The 14,806-nt window shown below is 45.9% G+C and overlaps 1 protein-coding gene across 1 annotated transcript in view; it reads left to right on the top strand.

Annotated features, from left to right (window-relative positions):
- The window catches only part of CEP70 (centrosomal protein 70), a 541,458-nt gene that overhangs the window by 97,393 nt on the left and 429,259 nt on the right, over positions 1 to 14,806 (top strand). The window contains exon 5 of the mRNA XM_086957416.1: positions 7,496 to 7,619. Within this exon, the coding sequence (XP_086813542.1) occupies positions 7,496 to 7,619 (124 nt within the window). The remainder of the gene's footprint in view (positions 1 to 7,495; positions 7,620 to 14,806) is intronic.

Genomic DNA, 14,806 nt, shown 5'->3' with positions numbered 1-14,806 from the left:
CTAGAAAAACAATCAAAGGAGATTGCGTCCTGGTCAGCTTCAGAGACCCCATGACCGTTTCTCATATTTGTGGCTGGCAATATGAGGATCAGGGAACCGACATTCAGCCCCTACCTCTAACCTTTTTCTACCCCCGGCTGCCGTATACCTTGGAGGAAGAGAGATGGGGGAGTCCCCCTGAGGCAGGTGGGAAGGAGAAATCTACTATCCAAGTCACCACCCACAGGTGCATTACCCTCTAAACACCGAAGAAGAGGGATGGGAAATCTGTCATAGAGGGGGAGGCGGTTGGAGGAGAAGAGAGAGAGCTGATTCTCGCCACCCCAGATTACAGCACCATACATATCCCCTCCTGTCTAATAGGTACAGCTATTTGGATATGATAGATTGACAGTCCAGGCAGAATGTCACCGGGGATAGCTTGTATCTCAGGGAGGGTGCGGAGGCAGACTCGACTCTTACTGGACACACATCTGCCCCAAAGTTAGATTTGGGCCAGTCTGTTGAGAAAATTCGAACCAATGTAGACTCCGCCCTATAAACTTAGAGATCATGGTACCTAGGGATACTCGGTCCCAAGTGGTGATCGGTCTCCCATGGTTACATCTGTGGCCAACTCAAGTAACAACGTAATGTCCCCTAAACTGGTCCCGACTTCAAAACCACCATTATTGAAGCTAATTTCATGGAATGTGGCTGGCCTGGGTAATAAGCTAGATCTACAGGAATGGTCCTCTTATGTGGATACTGGGGACATATGTATGTTCCAGGAGACCTGGGCGAGGGAAGAATACTCCCGACGGGGTTACCTGGCATTTTCCATTCCAGCAAAGTGGGTGTGAAGGGGCCGTCCCTCTGGTGGACTCACAACGTGGGTGGCGACCCATTTGGGCTGTCAGGCAGTACGTCTCCCACTGGCATCTGAGGACATACTAGGGGTTTTGTTGGTATGGCCCAACTCAGCCAGACTTGCGTTGATAAATGTCTATTCAAGGCCGGTCAACATCACACGTGAGTCACCCACCATTGAGGAATTATGGGCTTACCTCAGCGAAATTCCGAGGGGCACCCCATTCTTGGTTGGCGGGGACTTGAATTCACATTTTGAGCCCCTAGTAGGCCTCTTAGGTGGGCGGTTCCCCTGTAGCGGCACCTCCTCCCAGAGCTTGGACACCTCTAGCCATACAGATTACTGCTCTGACTCTTAACCACGGAATTAGAGCCTGCAACGGGCGTATTAAATCTGACATACCGAGCAGGCACACCTACAACAGAGTGGGAAGGGAGTCCCGCTTTGACTATGTCCTTGTACAACTTTCCGAATGGTCGCATATTATTGACTTTAGGGTGGCAGAAAGAACCGACCGCGACCACAATGCTCTTGAACTAGATTTTGTCCACCCTAGTATGGGAGCCAGCGAGCAAAGTATGGCTGTGACCAAACCCAAGCTTCTCCTTGAAAATAATAGAAGCAGAATTAGGTGGGAAAAACGTATTGCTAGCCGAGAGAAGCTTCCAAAGCTTTATGCTGGAATTATTCCAATCTTGGAAAAAGTGGGCGTCTTAACTGACGAAATAAGTAATGAGGACACCCGTAAAGTAATATATCTGGCCCATGAGGATCTTATTAGTACCATGACAGATGACCTCTTTACCAAAGTCCATCACAATAGGGGGGGACCACATTGTAAGTCCTCATGGTACAATGCTGCATGCCGCAAGGCAAAGGGAGAGCTCCTTTTAAGTATTAAGGAGGGCAAAGGCAGAGGCGAGATACAGGCTACTAGACGGGCATATAAGAAACTGGTCGCCCAGGCCAAGATAAAATGGGAGGAGGGTCAGTGGGAGGAACTCTCTAGTTCCTTAGACACCAGGGATTATCGCAGGTTTTGGCGAATTGTCAATGGGGGTTCAGGGAACTTACCATCAGCAATTGAACCAAATATTGCACCAGGGGTATGGCAGGCGCACTTCCAGTCGCTCTACACTTCGGATGTAGGGCATAATTGTAATATACTCCCAAGTGCGCCCATCCACTGTAGGAGCGACTTGTTTACACTAAAGGAGGTGCGGGCAGCCATTGTGGGACTGGCATCTGGCAAAGCCCCAGGATTGGATGGCCTCCCAGGTGACCTGTTTAAACAGGAGCCTGACATTCGGGCTCCCTATCTTGTTACAATATTCAATGCTGTCCTGCTGGGCATGGAGATTCCTAGTACTTGGCTGGGGGCAGAGGTGGTTCCTATATTCAAGAAGTGCTCGCCTCTGCTCCCAGCCAACTACAGGCCCATTAGCTTAATAGACGTGTCCCAGAAGCTTTTTGGTAGGATTGTGCTGGATCGCCTTCAGGCCTGGCTGGAAGAAACTAACACCCTTAGCAGGCAGGATTTAGAAAGGGGGTGTCCACAGTAGATCAGATTTTCCGCCTAAATCTCATCTATTGGAGGACGGCGCTACTCCAGGGGGGCAGCTTGTACACGGTTTTCGTGGACTTGGGCGCCGCCTTCGATTTGGTGCCCAGAATGAAACTGTGGAGTGTGCTTGCTGAGATGGGAGTCCCACCTGATATTCTTGAAATCCTACAGAGACTCCATCGGAACAACTTTGCACGCGTCAGGTGTGGAAGAAACGGCGAATTGACAAACAGATTCCCTGTTGACAGAGGGGTGAGACAGGGCTGTGTGCTTGCACCGACCCTGTTCTGCCTCTTTGTCAACGGGGTAATCGCCCACCTGAATGGGATTGAACATACCGACGCCCCCGAAATTGGATGGCAGCAGGGTGCCCGCAATCATGTTTGCGGATGACACCCTGCTGCTGTCCAAAAGCCCAATGGGGATCCAGCAAATCCTTGACTCTTTCTTGGTTTTCTGTACGGAGAGGGGCTTAGAGATCAATGCACAAAAAACTAAATGTATGATCCTAAATCCCACTCCGAGGACGCGTCCAAATCCACTGCTTGGCCTATCACGCCTAGAGAGGGTTTCCACATTTGACTATCTAGGTGTAACCCTAAACGAGAACATGACATGGGGGGCACATCAGACTAAGGCTAATTTGAAATTGGTGCATATCGCGGGAGGCATATCAAGGATGATGACCAAATCAACACATCGCCCACTGGGCCCAGTCATCCAGATCTACAAAGCCCAGGCCCGGGGTGCAGTGACCTATGGGGTCGAACTCTGGGGACATACTTCAGCCCTAAACTTGATGACAACCGAAAACAAATTCATCAGGCAACTGGTTGCACTTCCATCAAGCACGACGCTGCTCCCCTTGAGGCTAGATCTAGGACTTAAACCAATTACAGAGGAACTGGAACTTAAACCTTTAACATTCTGGCGAAAGTTATGGAGTAGCGAGGAACTTATCCAGTGCAGGTCTGAGCTTCAGGAGCTTTTAACTCAACCAAAATCTATGCAGATCCCCTGGCTAAAATATATAAAATAATCATGTGAGAGTCTAGGATGCTCAGAACTTTGGACTGATCCAGCTAACGCATCCGCCAGGATACCGCACAAAGCTCTGTCGAAGCCGTATTATGACCTAAAACTCACTATTGCCGTAGACAGCAAGCGTGAGGGTTCACTGACGTCCTTATTTATCCAAAGTAAAGACTCATACTGTCTGGAGAAGGTTCTGGATGAGATGATTCCTGTGCTGACCAGGAAGCTGTTTCTCCAGTGGAGATATGGCACATTGCCCCTTAGGTCTTTCACCAGCTCCTGGACAACGCCACCAACCACAAAGCAATGCCCAGGCACGTGCCCTTGAAGTGGAAAGTGATTTACACGAGGTTCTATTTTGTAAGGCCTATCAAGTCATCAGAAAATTCTGGCTTGTTCCCCTTATTAGAAACTTTTGTTGTAGACAGTTCTCCCCCATGTTCAGAATTTTGAAAACCGATGTTTCACCTCCAACTGTTTTTGCACTGGCGAAATACCTCACAGCCATGTGGTTTATCCGCACCCGCTTTTTGAAAGCGGAGCTGGGTCCATAACAATTTTTTCTTAGCTTATTATATTTTATTAATCTTCTTTTAAATTATTGCTGACGGACTATTTTTCATATTTTCAGGTTCTTTTATAACCAATGTTCTAAATGATTGTGTCTACTTGTATATCTTTGATGGTCTAACTGACCGAAATAAAGATTGAAATTGTAATTGTATTTGATATTTTTTGAGGTGACCAAAAAAAGGGTGGAATATTGCGATTGGCTCCATGAGGACTCTTGTTATTTAACTTCATACCCACAAATGCTTTCATTCGACATGGGTTCCAGAGACGACGACATGGCCCAGTGGCTAAGTTGCTGATCTTGGACCCTAGAGACCATTGTTCTTCCTCAAATTCATCAGTTAACCAAAAAACTTGTGGTTCTAGGTAAATCACAAAATTGTAAATATATAATATAATATATATATATATATATATATATATATATATATATATATATATATATATATATATATATATATATATAATGTTTATATTTAAAAAAAAAAGCTACTGCAATGCATGCTGCCTAAAAGTGTACATTTTGCATCTCGGATCATTTCCGAGATCCGTGGCTCAACTGGTCACATCCACCGCACTCCTTGAGCCATAGCCCACACCTTCGCAGACTACTACTCCCAACTCTACACCTCCCGTAGTCCTGAATCCTCCCTGGCTGACTTAATCGGCCGAGAATGTCTCCACCTTCCCGCACTATCAGCAGTCAAGTCCGATGGGCTGGAGGGTCCGATCTCTCATGAAGGCATACAGGGAGCTATTTCGTTGGTCACAGCTGGCAAGACTCAAGGCCCAGACGGTTACCCACAGGAATATTATTCCGCCTACAGAGACGTTCTCACTCCTTACTTGGCCGCACCGTACAAAGAAGCTATCTCTCTACGGACTATTGCCCCATCTCCCTGATTAACACGGAGGTCAACATTTTTGCCACAATACTCACCCAGCGCCTAAAACCCTACCATGAGCCATTGGTCCACCCAGTTTATGCCAGCGCGAGGCACCCAGCACTACCTTCGGCACCTCCAAGTGGCTTTGGCTAACCGGCATATCCTCACCCCATACTTGGCACTTCTCTTAGTCAACTTCTAGAAAGCCATTGACTCGGTCGAATGGGGCTACCTTGGGGATGTCCTGAGGGTTCTGGGCCCCAAGTTCTGTCATATCGCACAGGTGCTATACTCCAAACCGGCCACACGGGTACAAGTCAATGGGGGTACTCTCCGATACCTTTCCTTTAGGCAGAGGGACACGGAAGGGGTGTCCCCTCTCGCCCCTTCTTTTTTCCCTGGCCATGGAGCCCCTGGCCAACTTGATTTGTGCCAACACTCGGGGTTGGCGCGGGGGGGGGTCTCCAACGAGGACAGGATATCACTATGCGGACGATGTCCTGTTGTTTCTCTCTGACCCAGTCAATTCTGGCCCTCGTTGCCTGCAACTCTTGCACGCTTTCGAACAAACCTCTTGTCTGCGGCTGAATCCAGCCAAGTCCACACTGGTCCCCCTGCACTTGTCCAGAGACTGTTTTGATTGGCAGTCCACTATTATTATCTGCCGGCAGACATTCAAATACCTGGGGATATGGGTTGCTCTGCTCCCCTTTAGTCACTAAAATCAAGCCGGACCTGTTGAAATGGGGGCTCTTATCTCTAAATCCACTGGGGCGAATAGCCCTATTTAAAATGATGATTCTCCCTCTGTTTCTCCCCATTCTCTAGAATATTCCGCATCCTGTTCCCTGCTCCTGGTTTTGAGGCCTGGATAGTCTTGTCACAAAATTCCTATGGCATGGTCGACGCCCCCCAATGGCCCTGCGCCAGTGTCAAATCCCTCCCTATGATGGCTGCAAGGGACTCATGAATCTCTACCTGTACTATTGGCGACCCGCCTTCTAGTGGTCCATGATTGGTTCAACGGGGGTTTGTCCATCTCGGCCTATAGACTCAAACTCAACGATCTGGGCCTCTCCCGCGTCCAAGCCATGCAACATGGTTCCCCTATTCCTAGGGATCTCCCTACGGTGACCCGTGCTGTTTTCTCGGCCTGGCGCGCTTCCCTGCAAAAGACACTGCGAGAGGTGGGGCATTAGCGGACTTTCGATGCTGGCACTTATAGGTATCTCACAATTGGGGGACATATGGACTGGCAATCATATTCGCACCTTTTCTGACTTGCAATCCAAGTACGCTCTTCATCCCTCTCAATTCTACAGCTATTTGCAGGTCCGCCACGCCCCAGACCTACACATCAAGCCTGGCACTTATCTACCAGAACACAGCCCCCTTTAGGCTCCCTAACTAATAATGGTCCTGCATCTCTCGGGCATGTGAGGCTCAGGTGGGAGACATGGCTGTGCCCGCTGGAGGACGAGGATTGGAGAGATGCGATAATGGCACCCAAACTATCACTACTTCGGCCAGGCTCCGCTTGGTCCAGCTCTACTACCTGCACGCCTCCTACCTCGTCCCAGTCGCCTCCACAGAGCGGGCCTGATCCCCACGCCGGCTTGTCCAAGGTGTGGCTCGGATCCAGCGGATTTCTTACACATGGTTTGGTCATGCTCCCATATTGCCCCCTACTGGACCGCCTTGGAGGCGGAACTTGCAAAAGTATTGGGATGGGAGGTGCCACACAACCTCTTGTACATCCTTCTAGGCGTTACTGACTGGTTGGATGGGTCCAGGGCGGACAAGGCATTCCTGGGCACGGAGCTGGTGGTGGCCAAGCGTGACTTAGCAGCTGCATGGAGAAACCCCACCCCTTTGGCTAAATGGCCCTCGGGGGTGGATTGGTGTGCTGCGCAGGAGCAGCCGTTGTTTGAGGCCAGGGGTTGCTTGGCCAAACACCGGAAAATCATGGGGCAAATGGCTGGGCGTGCTGGACTAATGACCAGCTTCGCCTTCGTGGTGTTCCACTGTTCTACCGTAGGGAAAGAGATCACCCCAAACATACTTGTACTCAGTGATGGACTTCATATGTTGCCCCAATGCCTGACATGCAGTATTGTTGGCTTGTATTTTTCTTTACTTCCTTCAAAATTAATAAAATTGGTTACAAAAAAATATATATACTCAAAGGTTAGACCTCAGGAACCTATTTTGGAAGTACGTATTTGATCATTTGATTTTGTTACAACTAGGATCATGTTTTTCTTCAACAGATGAAAGAAAATTACCTCTTGTGATGGTTAATGCAATAGTTATCTTCGTTGGTCTTATTGTTTTAGTAGCTTTGAATCTGATATTATGACTAACAATACATTTTTTATTTACATTTTATTAAATACAATTTTAATATTGTTTACTAGATTCATGTGCTTTGAATATATATGCCTATTTTTTGTATTCACTTGCAGCTGAAATAAAACCAATAGACCTTCATATCCTTTTTATTCTGCTTCGCATTTTCAGACGTGCATTTTTGTTGCAGTGTTAACATTTTCAGGAACTTGCTTAAATTCCTTTTTTTACCTGCAGATGTAGCAGTCTTGGACAAGCAATCTTCGATGCAGATTAGGTCTGCATTTAAATCTTTAATAGAAGATACTGAGAGACAGCAGGCATTGATCCATGGACTTGTGCAGTCGAATACGCAGCTCAAGTAAGCAATTTAATTTTCTGCTATGCTATCTGCAACGAAAGCACCAGGCAATTTATAGCAAGTCAATAGGAGACACTGTTGTCAAGCACAGTACAGCAGATGAGATACAAATGACTGCAGATATTGACACAGTTGAAGAAAAGAGCAATGGGTTGAGTGAGCCTAGGTTCAACTGGCTAAGTTAGCAGCTACACCTCTGTGTTTATCAGAGTCGTTACCCTTTCTATCTCTTTTAAGGCAAGCACAACCTTCAGTGTTTTAAATTCTGATTAAATGGTTATAAATAATTCTAGCTAGCTCATCATTGAGGGATTTGTGGTATAATGTGAATTCCCATACATCAAAATTCTTTTCAAAGAGAAATAATTAGACAAGAGCACATTTTTAATTGACATTGAAGGAACTTCTAAAACAAAAGTGCTACAACAAATTCCTTTCTAGTGAAAATGTAAGTAATACATCCTCTTCTAATTTAACCCGTACCCCATCCCCAACACTGACTGTAAAATGAACTATGCCATCCATTACCTTTAACCAGCTCTAAACTGAATTCTAAAAGTAACTGCTACCTCTATCCTAATCCGACAGTCTTTACTGTAAATTTTACTGTAAAATGTCACTTATCCTAACGCGTAATCTAAACATTATCCATTCTACCAACATCTACCAATCCCTTAGTATCTGCCTTAAACCCTACAGTTAATATTTCAGTTAATATTTCTTTTCTAACCACAAAGGTAATACGTTTTGATTGGTTTACTTGTAGCAATTTAAAATTATTTTTCTTTGGAAAAACATTTTCATGCAGTGTTTTTTTTTATAGTTATTTTTGTTCCAGTTGTTCTCTGAAGTGGTTTCTGTAGAAAGGTGTTTCTCTGTTATAACCTACTCCACTTGTTAAGAGAACTACAAATAACAGTGAGTTGATGGTGATGCAACACGGATTGCACCTTCAACTTCCTGACTGGAGGGTGGAGCAACAAATGCTCAGACGTGAGTCCCTTGCTCACTTGGCCACTGGATTCAAGATAGCCTGGCTGATGAGGATTATGAATCCAAAACCGGTCACAGGATGCTTGTTTCCGGTCCAGGGAAGACATGGCTTGGCAGTTCAGGTTAGACTGTTCCCATGAGGCACAGGGTCAGACTGATTTGCATATGGCCATGTCTGAACTGGGGTGTCTGAGTGAGCTAAAGAATGGTGATGGATTAAACCCAGGTCAATTGACTGGGGGTGAGTGTTTGATTTGCTCAAACACTCCGTCCATCATCTCCTTTTGTATCGCTACAAATAGTGTGCCAAACCCCAGCTGCCTTCCCAGGCATACTGTAGCTGTTGCTTTGGAACAATGCCACTTTCTCAACACTCTCCTTAACTACACCCCCTTACCTCCACAATACCCTTTTCTTAAGGGGACCAATATGTCTCTCCCTTTTTGCCTCAAACCCAGTTGTGTAAAACTCCTCTTAATCATGGCTCCTGCTGTTCAACAGACCCACAATTCATTCTGGAAGAGGTGTGGCACAGCGGCCAGGGTGCCTGACTCTGGACCATAGGGTTCACGGTTCGATCCCTGGCTCCAGAGGCTGGTTAGCCCAGCACCATGTGACTCTGGGTAATGGCTTACTTAATCTTCCCGACGGCCCCCAGCGCCGGGAAAACCTCCGTCTGAGGTAGCTGTGCGCTTTACAAATGCTGGCATTTACATTTACATTCTCTCTTTATAGCACACGCATTCGTAGGCATAATCATTATTTTTCGGCTACTGATAAAAGCAAACATTGCAAAACCAGTGTGCCTCGTGTTGACTGGCACCCTTTGGGTTTTCTCAGTACTTGTTTTGTATGTATTTTTCTAGTCTTTATTGTAGGAGACACTGCTGGGCCATCATCAATTAAAAAAAACAATGGCTAGAAGCAAACACATTTTTGATTTAAAAAAACTCACATTGCCATATAAATCCCTAGCACTTAAGGGATCTGCCTTGAGTGTGGATGAACAGAATTCCATCACTAACATTGAAATTATCTATTGGCTGAAGTGGGCTGATCCTCTGCTAGTTCGTGGAGGCAGTAGTCTTCCTCACTCAGAAATGCGGCCATGTTTTGGATGTTTTTTCAAGCCAGGCAGTGGACTTTCCTCATAATTTCTTAAAGGGTTCTGTGCCTTTAAGCCTGCAAGTGACATTTGAATTCTATCGTTCTCACTTTAACGTAGAAGAAACCTTTTCCTGAAGACATTTGCGTGCTTTTTTACCAGATCTAAAGTAGTTTCTATGGAATTACCGTTTCTTTTCCCTGTTTGGGTCATAAAGTAGTGGCACGTACCAATTTAAGTTTCAGCAAATGGTTTATTTCTTATCCTCAGACTATATAGGTGAAGGTCTTTCCTGCCAGCCAGAAGCAGCCAAATGACTGTTAGAACCTCATTCTGTGATCTTACGGGAATGCAGGTGACTTGACATTCCGCAAGTGATGTACTTTACAACTCATCCCTCTTTTCTCTTTCTACAACTATACATAGTGCATGTATGGTCACAAAATAAGAAACTGAAAATGCAATCAATCGAACATATTAAGAGCAAGAGAAATAACGTTATATGTGAGAAGAAATTGGATAGAACCATCAACTAGGGATAAACAGATAATGTTGCCACATATAGTCGGCAAAGCTAACCGACATTGTTTGGCTCTTGCTCCATTGCTTTCTCTTTTTATCTGTTCATGTGTTCTCTATCAGATATGGGGTTACCGAAGGTAAGTAACGTTTACTTATCTGCTTCTAATATAAACCTGTCTGCCTTCACCAGATACTTTAGAGACTTCACTCAACCCTTCCACTCTTCACCCATTTACATAGTACTTATCTGTCATCGTTATGGCAGTAATACAATCTTTGACATCATCAATTTCTGGAAGACCCTCTAGACTAGGGCCCCTTTTTGATAGCTACTCTTCTTCTATTCCACCTCTGACCACTGTGCAATTTTACATGATTCCCCCTTACACCCACAATTTTGTAAGCAGCTCTAAACTTAGAAAGACCACCACTTATTCTTCCAGTACAAACCTTTACCCAATCTCCTTCCTGCAACTTATCGTGTAAACTGACAGGTCCTTCAACCAGAAAGTGATTCATTTGCTTTGACGTTTTCTTTCTTTCATCATTAAAAATGATGTGATGGGAAGACCTCTGTTCACTCATGAACAAGCTTCACAGACTGTATTTTCTACATACAATCTAATTCTCACAGCCATTTGTATGTCTTCTTTGGTTAAATGGATAGCTTTTTCCACAATTCCAATCTATTATTTGCCATTATAAACAGTTGGTTTACATTGTTTCACACCTTTCTGTATGAAAAATTCATTAATCTCCTCCTGGATCAACGGTGTGCCATTGTCTATAGTAAAAAAGCTTGAATGCCTTCCCATACAAATATCTTCTTGAGAACTCTTATCATGCTGTCAATTGTTATTTCACTTATGAACTCGGCTATATTTTTTATTACCCACGTTTTATTAGGTTTAATATTACAGGGTATCATCCGCCAATAAGAGGGTAGAATTACCACATCTGAGTCAGAGAAAACCATTACACAATCACAGTCCTAATTATGTAAATGTCCCAGAACAAAATTGGTCCCAATGGAACTTATTCATATTGGAAAGTCAAGAAAAAAACAAAGTATATTCAGACGGAATGAATTTACAATTTGTATTGAATTTTAACACCATACAATTAAATTATACAGTATACTGTATAACACGGTTGCTCCAAGGTGAGTAAAAAGGCAAGTGCTTGATAAAGTGCTCATGAGTAGATGAAGGGTGGGTAAACATATAAAGTGATTTTTCTTGCGTACAAATGATTTTCCAATTGTAATCATTTCCGTTGGGACCAATTTTGTTCTGCAAAATATCTTACCCAGGCCCTACGGTGCTGAGTTTCCCTATTTTTGTGTAATACATTCTATGTCCTAACTGCAGTCCATGGTATGCCCACAATCCACCCCATACCTTGCCATGTTTGTGAGGGCAGCCTCTTGTCTCATTTGTTGGTTTGTCTTGGCATGCACACTCGTCAACTCCCTTTACTCCATATCGCAAGAGAGGGGGGCTCTAGCAGTTTCCAGGTATGGCCAATGTCCCTTTTGGCCACTCGGGATACCACTCTCACAAAAATCCTCTACCTCAATTATCTCTAGGAGACCCAGCAGGGCCGTCCCAGAAAGATAAGGCCAGGAAGGACCAGGCCAAATGAAAAAAGTCAGCAACAGGGAAAGAGCATCTTGTACAGGTGGCCCATCTGCTGCACCGTTGGGGGGGTAGGGGGAGGGGGTCAGATATTTTGCATGGAGATAGTTGATTTGGATCATCCGAAGCCTCAAGGCTCCCTTGGGGCCAAGCATGCCTCGTCATCATCAAGTCACCCACACTCCCCTTCCACCTCTATCGGAGAAGAGGATAGTGGTCTGGGTCATTGATCAACAGGGAGTGATAGATCGTTGATATAGCCCCTTTACCCAGTCTTCCCATCATCGGATCGGCTTCAAGGGAACTGTATTTGGGGATCTGGGCATCTACTTGGAGGTGGACCAGAAAGGCGGGATGCAGCTGTAGCTATCGAAAGAACTGTGTGAGGGAGAGACTGTACTGATCTTGTATTGACAGAAAGGACATTGTCCCTCCTTGGCGGATGTTCCCCAAGTATGTGATCCTTATGCGTTCCCTCTGGGTGAATCTCAAAAGACCAGACACCTGCCTGAGCCAGGTGTCCTATGACAGTCGTGTCATGTCCGTAAGGCGGCGATTCCAAGTGATTAAATGTAACGCTGATCTCCAGCAAAGCAATTCCACCCGGGTGAAGGAGGGTTTGCTGAAGGTATCTGGTTGTCCTAAAGCTGTCCAAGAAGGCCATCAAGATCTAAAAGCTGCAGCTCAAGCCGGTGGGCTGGATCATCCCACCCCCTCACTCCATAAACCACTCATTGACCAGGACCAGTTGCGCAGCGAGGTAATCGGCGTAAATATTGGGCATACAAATGCCACCATCGAATGGGGACTTTTATGTGGCGGTATAGGCCACACGGTGTTGCCCTCCCACCCAAAATAGTCCATCATTTTCGAAGTCAGGGATTGAAACCACGTCTGATGGATCTGGTGTAGGAAATTGGACAGAATATAGAGATATCGATGAAGGCACATCATTTTTAAAACTGCAATGTGCCCCCAATGGATTTAGCGACAGACAATCCCACCTACGCAGGTCCCTACCCAAAGCCGATGCAAGGGGTGAAAATTAAGGGATCAGGCTAGATCCGAGAAGCAGGAGATGTGAATAACAAGGTACTTAAGGAGTTGCGTCGTATCGGTACCTTGGGGCACCAGTGCTGGGCTGCGACCTCTCCGTCCACTACCACCAAGAGTTATTTACCTGTGTTAATTCGCAAGCTGAAGGCCTTTCCAGAATGACAGAAGATTTCAATGCATCTAGGGTCTGAGGACTGTGGGTCGCCCAGGAAAAGCAGGACATTGTCCGCATACAGAGCAATGCAATACTCTACACCACCCTCCCACTGCCACACCCGAAGCCGAGCATTGTACCCTATCAGGCATGCCAAGGGATCAATTGTGAGAGCAAACAGCAGGTTTGCTAGAGGACAGCCCTGATGGGTGCCTCCGTGGATAGGAAAGGGTTGACACAGAAAACCTTTGACACAGACCTGGGCCGTGGGGGTGTTGGAGAGGAGACCTACAAGTCCGTGAAAGGTGGGTCCAAAGCTGGCTCATTGGAGCACAGCTGCCAGGAACGTCCATGCGACAGTGTTGAATGCCTTCTGGAAATCAACAAGGAGGAAGGCCAAAGGGTAACTCAGGTGGTCTAATTGTGAGAGGGCCATTTGCGGATGCAGTGCCAGGTGCTCCCGCCCAGCATAAACCTGCACTGGTCGGGATGAATTAGGTAAGACGCCGTCCGGCTCAGACTAGTCACCAGAACCCTTGCGAAGATTTTAATGTCTGTGTTAATAAGGGATATTGGCTGGTAGGAGGAAAAACGATAGACAGGCAGGTCTGCTTTGGGAAGCACCACAATAGTGGTATTGTCAAGATCTGGGGCAAAGGAGCCACATTTTGCCACACCTGTGTAGTGAGCCAACAGGTGCGGTATCAAATGGGTGTCGTACCGTTTGAAGAATTCGAAGGGGAGCCCGTTGAGGGCCGGAGGTCCTCCCGTATTTTAGATCAGAAATATCAAGCCCTGTTTTTTCAGCCATTAGAGGCTGGTCCAACGCTTGGGCCAGAGAGTTTGGAATAGAGGGCAGAGGGATGTCTCCAAGGTGGGGGGGTTCTCTCCCTCTCATAAGTGGGTCCGATGTGCCATGTAAATGTCTTCATAAAATAATGCGATCACAGGTAACTCCTGGCACTGTGGGCACAGACCTAATGGAGACTTCTCGACTCACCAGCCAGTACAGTAGTTTACAGGATTTATCCCCGGATTTATACACCCTCTGGGTCCGATTTCTCCAGCACTGCTTCACCTCCTCTAGGGATATCTGGCACAGTCTGGATTGCAAAAATACAACAAAAGGAGGGAGGGAGAGGAAGAAGTGGATTCAGTCTCCCCTAACAATTCGTTTAAACAAAATAGAATCCACTCAGAAAGTGGTAGTGATCCCTAAAGTGATGGGGAGCACACAGTGTTGTTTAAATACCCCGCACACACCAACATGCCCCTTGGTGTCATGCTTCATCATTGGGGCCTTCGCATCCCTCTACGGGATGCGGCGTGCTGCGACTCACGGATACGTAGGAGCACTGATAGTGAACTATGTGTTTGTGTGTGTGTGAGGGAGGGCGAGTGGTGAGGTGAAAAAAGTGAAGGTTAAAAAATACCTGGCTCGTAGGAAAAAATATTTATTATGTCCTCGGCTGGTATTGTTAAAAGGGGGTGCAAGACGAGGTTGTCAGTTATACATATTAGGGTATATCAACCTCTAAAAGTGCGTCGACATGTTTCGGAGTACAGCGACTCCTTCTTCAGGACGAGGATATGCACGATTATCCCCACCTTACTCACATGGGTTTGAAATGTAAAAGTGTATTTTACAAAAAACACTAGGTGAAATGTACCTATAGGTGTTAAAGTATGGATAAGCTCTGTTGTTCTACACAATACCAAA

The sequence above is a fragment of the Lissotriton vulgaris genome, chromosome 2_1 (assembly GCF_964263255.1).
Source record: "Lissotriton vulgaris chromosome 2_1, aLisVul1.2, whole genome shotgun sequence".
Taxonomy (NCBI): domain Eukaryota; kingdom Metazoa; phylum Chordata; class Amphibia; order Caudata; family Salamandridae; genus Lissotriton; species Lissotriton vulgaris.
Note: the sequence above shows the minus strand (reverse complement) of the source record. Positions and strands in the feature narration are given on the sequence as shown.